This window comes from Triticum dicoccoides, chromosome 2A (assembly GCF_002162155.2).
Source record: "Triticum dicoccoides isolate Atlit2015 ecotype Zavitan chromosome 2A, WEW_v2.0, whole genome shotgun sequence".
Taxonomy (NCBI): domain Eukaryota; kingdom Viridiplantae; phylum Streptophyta; class Magnoliopsida; order Poales; family Poaceae; genus Triticum; species Triticum dicoccoides.
This window is the reverse complement of record NC_041382.1, coordinates 768,329,553-768,338,993: the sequence shown is the minus strand read 5'-3', so window position 1 is coordinate 768,338,993 and position 9,441 is coordinate 768,329,553. Positions and strand designations below refer to the sequence as shown.

Genomic DNA, 9,441 nt, shown 5'->3' with positions numbered 1-9,441 from the left:
CACAAAAAGTTGTCAATTTTTGGCAACTTTTGATATTGCTAATTGTTGACTTGTCAAGTATTGGCAATGCCAAATGCTGGCATCAAATCAATTATCCTCTTAACCCACAAAATTTTTCTGTAGACTGCACATGCAGCCCCTATCGCACACCATCGTAAGGCGATGATTCGGAACTGTGTTTGTGATAAGAGATTTTAACCATGTGCGCATGCAGCCCCTATCGACACCATCGTAAGGCGACAATTCGGAACTGTGTTTGCGGTAGGAGATTTTAACCATGTGCTATGGACGGTCTCTACACTAGTGAACATTCCCGCCGACAAAAATTTCAAGGCGGGAATCTAAAGAAAAAACAAGGATGAAAGTCGAGTCTAATCACGTGTCCAAGATGTGAGCTACTTCCGAGGTCACCTTCTCACCTAATCGAGCAAGTAAGCAAAGCAAGCAAGCAGACTACTCGATATGGCAAGCAAAGCCAGCCGCGGCGCCAGGAAAAAACGATTAGGGGGGCCAAATGCGTGACAGTATTGATGAGAGGGGCCAAGTATTAGTAATCGTCACAAAATTTCTTAAAACCTTAAGGAAAATAAGGGTATTATGCTATACTTCCTGGGTCATGGGGGGAGCCATGGCTCCTGCCAGTCCCCCTAGCTCCTCCAAGCAAAGCAATCATATAGAAACAACGCGTACGTACCATGCTGAACTACTCAATAAATTATTATTTTTTGCATTTCGTCTCTAGCTATCGTCGTTAGTATCGGAGGCAGATCTTGTTAAAGACAACGCCTTGATTACGCGTAAAAGAAAAAGGGAAAAGAGAATCCCTGAAGCTTAGAAGCCAACTGTACAAAACATTTACTCCAATTGGATAAGGGAAAAGAGAATCCCTGAAGCTTAGAAGCCAACTGTAAAAACTTTTTATTTACATTAGTTCCTTTGTTGCCTACCACTATTATTCCAAGGAGCCTAATATTTATTATTTCAAACACCCTATCATATTTTTCTTTTATTTCTATTTAAAAAGTTACATAAACACATAAACGTTGTTATTTTTTGTCCTAGTAAAGTACTACCTCCATACAATAATATAAGACGTTTTTACAGAGGTAGTAGGTGTTTTATAAGTGACATATACATAGCTTGAGTGAATGGAAGCTCCCCAATTGTTTGACACGCATTATTTTCACATTGAAAATGCTACAATAACCCCTTACTTTTTAGGGAGAAATGACCTGGGTCTTACCGGCTCGCACCATGAGGTGGTGGTCTAGTCGGTCATGACTTGAGCCTCACTTCTACATATTAAACTAGTGCGTGGTTCCTCCAGGAACCGAGTCGGTTTTAACTTTACCCTTAAGGGAGTCACCCGCCATGCACGACGTTTACTGAAGCCATCGCCAGCCTCCATGCCTCGAGCTTGGACACCTTCACGAGTCCGGTCCCATTATTGAACACGAACACATGGCTATTTTTGTTCTCCGCGTGCTCAGGGTACACCCGTGCCGTGATGCATGTCCGGCCCCCACCTCCAAAGCTCTCCACTACTGAATGGTCAATCTATTTGTTGGGAGAAGCGAACAAAATTACAAGGTATTCATTTGATGCATGTAACTAAGCAAAGAATTGACGAAGAATTCTGATTACCAATGTTCTAAGAGATATGGTCCTCCCTTGCTGCTCGATGTCTATGTCCACAAACCCTCCATATGACGGCTTGTACATGTTGTCCCTCCCAGTCGATCTACTCATTTTGTCACAACACGAGATACACAAGTTAAAACAAGAAAAACATGAGTTTGCAATAGCGGAAAATTCCATCTGAATTAAGGGAGCTGTGTTCTAATCGTACCTTGTGAGGTCGGTGCACATGAGAACTTTGTACTTCTGGTTGTGTCTGAACACTCTGAAGAAGATAGCCGTGTGCTCCTGCATGTTGCTGGAGGCCATGACGAGCAGCCCGAATGGGCCGACCCTGCCTGGCACGGACGCACCATTCTCCTCGCATAGCTTTTGGGGGTCCAGCAGCCAGTTGGGCTGGAAAGTCTCAGCCTCTTCTAGGGATGGGATCTCGAAGATGGCCTCCACGTCAGCCTGTGCGCCCACACCAATGATCTTGTTCACGCCACCGGCATTCACCTGCGCTCCTAGCAAGCCGACAACTCGTTTGCTCCGCAATGTCTCGATCTCCTCGATCGGCCACTGCCTTACCTGCTTACCGTCTTCGTCCAGCCACACCTTCCTCGGAACCGTCTACATGTGCACATCATAGCTAATAATATAAAGAGGATGATCAACTAGTTGATTAGAAATTGACCGGAGGATGCACCTGAACGCCAGACCAGCCCCTGGCGATGTCGTTGTCCTGGCTGTCGGACTCATTGGCCCATGCCCATAGCACGCGCCGGTTCTTGCTCGAGTCGAAGAAGGACTTTGATGCATACACGTGCCCGTAGTCGAAGCGGCGCCAGGTCCGGCAATCGTCGGCGTTGCGCTCTGCATCCACCTCCGGCACAAAGGTGTCCACCACGTCATCATACCTGCCGACCGCGTAGTAGTCTTGGGTTGTGTTCATCACACTCAACTTCAGCACGTGCCTCACAGCACCGCTCGCTGGTCCGGACGCGTAGCCAAGTCGCCCCTCCTCCACGCCAGGCTCCGCCACCGGGAATAAGTCCGGGCATTCGACCATGCCTGCAGCACGCGATGTGTACAATGGCAAGGCATTCCGCTTCCAGTGCCAAAAGTCCTTACTCCGGTAGATGAGCGTGGAGGCAATGCCATTGGGGCCGCCGACCTTGGCTGCAACGGCGATACGCCATAGGCCATCGCGGCCTACCCACGCCGTGGTCGGGTCGCGGAAGTTGTCTCCAGGGACGTCGGCTGGGAGTGGTATGACGGGGTTGTAGGCGGGCTTGACCCACTCGCGGAGGAGCGGGTCGGCAGGGTTCTTGGGGAAGGCAACATTCTGCACCTGCACCTCCTTGTCGGCGTCGATGCGGCCGGTGTACAGCAAGACCGGGATGCCGCCTGGGAGGATTGTGGCGGAGCCTGACCAACAGCCATTATAGTCGAAGGGGGCGGTGGGGTCGAGCGCGGTGTCAAGAGCGTCCCAGTTCACGAGGTCGCGGGAGACGGAATGACCCCATGAGAGGTTGCCGGGCTGCCACATTGCGCCCAGCGGATTGTACTGGTAGAACATGTGGTAGACGCCATTGTGGTACATTGGCCCTGTACGTCAATGCAATGGAAATCCGTTAGTTAATTCACTCCGAAAATGCTGTGCGTATGATAAAAACTGCGGGAGAAATTTCCGAGCACCGTGCTAGGCCTTTCCAACCGTATGAAACAGTGTTTCGTCCGTAACGTAAGGTTAACGTAGGGGCAGCATTTTTGCATTAAGACACATGCTGGAATATGGTTTCAATTTTTTTTTCAAATAAGAATATAATTCCGATTTGCCCAACCTCCTAAACATTGGTCAACTTAGAACTTCGCTTGACTACATCCAGGGTTGGCAGTCAAAGTTTATTCAGTAGCTCTGTCGGACCATGTGAAAGTGAAAAACGAGGAATTCAGCTTGTTTTGAAAAAAAGCTTCCTGCTGATCCCACGAGATCATTTACAAAAACAAATTCACTGGCTTATACATACAAGGTAGAGCGATTTGCACAGACCAACAGTAGTGCGAAGGTTGTTGCACCAACCATGTTGAATAATGCACCGTGGATGGTGTTTGTGGTCAATGTATAGTTTGATGGACAGTGCGACGGTGTGGTGCGTCGCACCTTCCCTTATCGTGCGTCGCCGCATGAATTCGTACGTGAAAGAACGAGAGCGTGCTGCCATGCAACGTCCGCGTCGGATTCCAAATAAAGCCGCGTGAACTAATCAAAATGAAGCACTAGGTGCTAGCTACAGTTAGCTCCAATAGTGAAAGTGGTTACTAATGTTCACATCAGTGTTGTCCAGTGCTGCCGGCTTCTTTGCATATGCACGAATCTCTCCGTGCAACAGACAGATCGTCGACAACTCAAGGTATCTAGTGACCGATCAGTCTCATCACTGATGTTAACGTGCAACTCACGCATGGTCCAGGGAGAGAGACGTGCTTGTCTTGTGTGCGTAGTATGTTGACAATTTTTTTTTAAATGGATGATACTAATTTATGGAAATATATGTACAAATTAAATTATTACATAAAATTTTGATGCAGTTAGACAGTATAATATTAATTTTCTAATCCTGGCCAAATATAGTTTTAGGTGGTTAACTAGACCCTTAAATATGATTAGGGGACATCCACAAAAACAATACTAGATTAGGGGCAACGTGTTTTATAAAATCTGTGTGTCCAAACAACCCTTTAGTGATCACTAGTATTTACAAGCAGTTCACGCATGGTTGAGGGAGAAATATGTGAGTGCATTTAGGCATGCACACGCGGGTCTTGTGTTGTGTTGTGCGCGTGCTGTGAGTGTACGAATTTGAGACAACATTGATGGTAATATATCGCCAATTCAAAAATGAAAATTATTACATTATAAAAATATCTACATAATATATCCCTTAGAAAATATGGTTGTTGCCAATATATCCCTTAGAAAATATAATTACCAGTCATGTTTATTAGTTATGGAAAACTAGTAGCATGATGATTGGTGGAATCTGGAGCGTGAGGCCAATTGGGGAGGTTGGAAAGATCATAAAAACGGAGAAAATGATCTTTTGGCGAGGCTTCGCAAATGAGGATTTGGAGAGTCAAAATTGGTATCTTCCGTTGGACTCGCAAACTGACGTCCAATACAGGCACACGCACAGTGGAAAGACAGGAACACTTGACACAAAGCATCCCTATCTCAATCATGGGCTAGTTGATTTGGGATGTCTTCCTTTGTTTCTCTACCGTCTATTCAGTGTCCAATGGTGGCAACGTTCCTGCCGACAGGCTCAAGACGAGAACCCCAAGAAAAAAAATCAAGGAGGCAAGTCGAGACTAATCACACGTGTCCAGTATGTGAGGTCTGCTTGGCACCTACTCTAGCAAACAAGTAAGCAAGCAAGCACACTGCTCGATCGGGCAAGCAAGCAAAGCAAATCATAGAGAAGACGTCGTGTACGTACCATTCGGATCTGCTCAGAACAATCCGGAAGTCACCATGCATGCATGAATGATCCATCCATCCATCATCGGAACCAGAAAATGGTCGGCCATGCACAGTCCACACGAAGGATCAGATTAGCTACTAGTAGCTCAGTTCATTCGTCAAAAGAGAGCAGCTAGATGGAGTTGCTACGTACCGTTCTGCCAGTTCTTGGCGGGCAGGAAGTGGTAGGCGGGCCTGATGCCCACGCCATGGCGGGCTAGCGAGCTCTCCGCTTCCGAGAGCCGGCGGAGTGCGGTGGACGGCGAGAGGAGAAGGCAGAGGTGGAAGGCGACGATGCACGCGGCAAGAGGGAGTCTGGCGGCCATGGCCACCACAGTGAGGAGGATGAGAGCGGCTGGTTGCACTGGTGGTTGTTGTGCCCCTGCTCTTCCCCCTCGGAGTCGCCGAATTTATAGCGCGCCAAGTTGTGGACGTGGACGTTCACTCACTCACAGCACTGGTGCTGGTGGTAATATGAGCCGTCCATCAGGTCGATCTGAAGGTCTGGAGCTAATCAATACTTGGGGACCCGAGCAGCAGGAGTAGCTTAATTTAAATTGGTCATGGAGCAAAGTTTGGCTGAGGTGGCACGAGCATGGGCACATTCTGGCCGGAGAAGAGTTTTCTTTTAAGAGAGGCAGGTGCGGATATGTATAAATCCATATCTACCTACCTCGATCGTCTCTCCCGCATGGGATATGGTCCGTACTCGTCGGCGTCGCCGCCTGCTGGCCGGTCTCCCGTCGCATGCAGTGTGCGGCGGAGTTTAGTCCATGCTCGTTTCCTTGTATCATAACTGCATCCTGTGGCTGACCCTGACAAGGCATCATCATCCTCAGCAGTGCACATGCACAAGAAACTTCTAATAAGAACGAATTCTAAAAGAGGGCAGGAACGTGCGAAACGGGGCAGACTGCGGCTTCGGCGTCGCAGGCACACAGCGACCCGGGGCGCACCTAGTATTGAACCCACTAGAACCATGGACCAAACTACACTACCCTCGGGGCAATTCTAATGTAAGTCACCAAATCCCCTACAATGTCTCGAAAAAAATATCCCCTACAATGCCTCAAAAAATATCCACTTCAAATATTCCGACCGAACGGTACAAAATAATTTTTGCCATCAAACAATGATGATTAAGAAAAATGTCCGGACAAGCCTAGACATCTGAAATCCCATAAACTGGTACTAAACTAAAGGAGATTTTAGGCACTCCGGAACGTTCACCTCGTCGGACTTAGACAAAAGTGAATCTATTATAAATTCTTGCGCTGGCGTTCTTTTTATAACCCTTCACCATCATTCATGCCGATTAGAGTGGAAGCGACCAGACGGCTGCGTACCCACATTTATGCCGGTTGACATGACCGGATGGCTGACCGATGCGGCGTTTACACCGACGTGGTGACCGACAAGCCAACTCCAGCCATCTATTTAAGCCCACCGCCTACAGATGCAAGCCCCCCTCCCCCTCCCCAACACACCGCCATTTCTCCTCTCCGCTCCTCTCTCAAATCTGCATGTGCATCAAGCCACGCGGCCGCCTCAAGTGCTACCTCACTGGTGGCGACACATCGGCCTTGGCAGCCAACAAATGCCTATCCAAAGTGGAGCATCGGGCGTTCACGAAGTCGGCTATCGTGCCGGCTTGGGTTCTGGTGGACCTCTAGCTTGTAAAGGTCTGGGTCGTCGATCGGTCCAGGACCACCATGCAGACCTCCTCCCGCCATCGGTGTCGACTATGCGACCAGCTCCTCAAGGTGAGGGTGGCTGAGTCCAAGTTCTTGGCTTGACTTAAAGGCAACAACGGGCGGTGCCGAAGTCCATGACCGAGCATTGCCACCACCTGGAGAAAACCGAGTGTCTAGGCCACAAGCGCGCAACGGCGACCGACGAGAGATTTCATGACACCTGGAGGGCCTTTCCGCCACTGAAAGGTGAACGTTCCGGAGTGCCTAAAAAATATCCACATCAAATATTCCGACCGAACGGTACAAAATAATTTTTGCCATCAAACAATGATGATTAAGAAAAATGTCCGGACAGGCCTGGACATCTGAAATCCCATAAACTGGTACTAAACTAAAGGAGATTTTAGGCACTCCGGAACGTTCACCTCGTCGGACTTAGACAAAAGTGAATCTATTATAAGTTCTTGCGCTGGCGTTCTTTTTATAACCCTTCACCATCATTCATGCCGATTAGAGTGGAAGCGACCAGACGGCTGCGTACCCACATTTATGCCGGTTGACATGACCGGATGGCTGACCGATGCGGCGTTTACACCGACGTGGTGACCGACAAGCCAACTCCAGCCATCTATTTAAGCCCACCGCCTACAGATGGAAGCCCCCCTCCCCCTCCCCAACACACCGCCATTTCTTCTCTCCGCTCCTCTCTCAAATCTGCATGTGCATCAAGCCACGTGGCCGCCTCAAGTGCTACCTCACTGGTGGCGACACATCGGCCTTGGCAGCCAACAAATGCCTATCCAAAGTGGAGCATCGGGCGTTCACGAAGTCGGCTATCATGCCGGCTTGGGTTCTGGTGGACCTCTAGCTTGTAAAGGTCTGGGTCGTCGATCGGTCCAGGACCACCATGCAGACCTCCTCCCGCCATCGGTGTCGACTACGCGACCAGCTCCTCAAGGTGAGGGTGGCTGAGTCCAAGTTCTTGGCTTGACTTAAAGGCAACAACGGGCGGTGCCGAAGTCCATGACCGAGCATTGCCACCACCTGGAGAAAACTGAGTGTCTAGGCCACAAGCGCGCAACGGCGACCGACGAGAGATTTCATGACACCTGGAGGGCCTTTCCGCCAATGAAAGGTGAACGTTCCGGAGTGCCTAAAAAATATCCACTTCAAATATTCCGACCGAACGGTACAAAATAATTTTTGCCATCAAACAATGATGATTAAGAAAAATGTCCGGACAGGCCTGGACATCTGAAATCCCATAAACTGGTACTAAACTAAAGGAGATTTTAGGCACTCCGGAACGTTCACCTCGTCGGACTTAGACAAAAGTGAATCTATTATAAATTCTTGCGCTGGCGTTCTTTTTATAACCCTTCACCATCATTCATGCCGATTAGAGTGGAAGCGACCAGACGGCTGCGTACCCACATTTATGCCGGTTGACATGACCGGATGGCTGACCGATGCGGCGTTTACACCGACATGGTGACCGACAAGCCAACTCCAGCCATCTATTTAAGCCCACCACCTACAGATGCAAGCCCCCCTCCCCCTCCCCAACACACCGCCATTTCTCCTCTCCGCTCCTCTCTCAAATCTGCATGTGCATCAAGCCACGCGGCCGCCTCAAGTGCTACCTCACTGGTGGCGACACATCGGCCTTGGCAGCCAACAAATGCCTATCCAAAGTGGAGCATCGGGCGTTCACGAAGTCGGCTATCGTGCCGGCTTGGGTTCTGGTGGACCTCTAGCTTGTAAAGGTCTGGGTCGTCGATCGGTCCAGGACCACCATGCAGACCTCCTCCCGCCATCGGTGTCGACTACGCGACCAGCTCCTCAAGGTGAGGGTGGCTGAGTCCAAGTTCTTGGCTTGACTTAAAGGCAACAACGGGCGGTGCCGAAGTCCATGACCGAGCATTGCCACCACCTGGAGAAAACCGAGTGTCTAGGCCACAAGCGCGCAACGGCGACCGACGAGAGATTTCATGACACCTGGAGGGCCTTTCCGCCACTGAAAGGTGAACGTTCCGGAGTGCCTAAAAAATATCCACTTCAAATATTCCGACCGAACGGTACAAAATAATTTTTGCCATCAAACAATGATGATTAAGAAAAATGTCCGGACAGGCCTGGATATCTGAAATCCCATAAACTGGTACTAAACTAAAGGAGATTTTAGGCACTCCGGAACGTTCACCTCGTCGGACTTAGACAAAAGTGAATCTATTATAAATTCTTGCGCTGGCGTTCTTTTTATAACCCTTCACCATCATTCATGCCGATTAGAGTGGAAGCGACCAGACGGCTGCGTACCCACATTTATGCCGGTTGACATGACCGGATGGCTGACCGATGCGGCGTTTACACCGACGTGGTGACCGACAAGCCAACTCCAGCCATCTATTTAAGCCCACTGCCTACAGATGCAAGCCCCCCTCCCCCTCCCCAACACACCGCCATTTCTCCTCTCCGCTCCTCTCTCAAATCTGCATGTGCATCAAGCCACGCGGCCGCCTCAAGTGCTACCTCACTGGTGGCGACACATCGGCCTTGGCAGCCAACAAATGCCTATCCAAAGTGGAGCATCGGGCGTTCACG

General features: G+C 49.5%; 1 protein-coding gene across 1 annotated transcript; it reads right to left on the bottom strand.

Moving 5' to 3' along the window:
* Window positions 1-1,043: 1,043 nt before the first annotated feature.
* On the bottom strand, window positions 1,044-5,572 carry LOC119357137 (fructan 6-exohydrolase). Its single transcript, XM_037624127.1, has 6 exons — window positions 5,298-5,572; window positions 5,121-5,129; window positions 2,327-3,228; window positions 1,850-2,250; window positions 1,645-1,741; window positions 1,044-1,557 (listed from the first exon to the last, which is right to left on the bottom strand). Exons 1-6 carry the CDS (start codon window positions 5,467-5,469, stop codon window positions 1,363-1,365), a joined length of 1,776 nt encoding a protein of 591 aa, XP_037480024.1. The 5' UTR covers window positions 5,470-5,572; the 3' UTR covers window positions 1,044-1,362.
* Between the last annotated feature and the right edge of the window lie 3,869 nt (window positions 5,573-9,441).

Bases quoted from the DNA above. Each gene is read 5' to 3' on its own strand.
- LOC119357137 (XM_037624127.1), bottom strand. From the start codon at position 5,469: ATGGCCGCCAGACTCCCTCTTGCCGCGTGCATCGTCGCCTTCCACCTC. The intron at 1,742-1,849 runs GTACGATTAGAA...CAAAATGAGTAG, and splicing joins ATGTGCACCGACCTCACAAG to ATCGACTGGGAGGGACAACA. The intron at 1,558-1,644 runs GTAATCAGAATT...CCCAACAAATAG, and splicing joins CCATATCTCTTAGAACATTG to ATTGACCATTCAGTAGTGGA.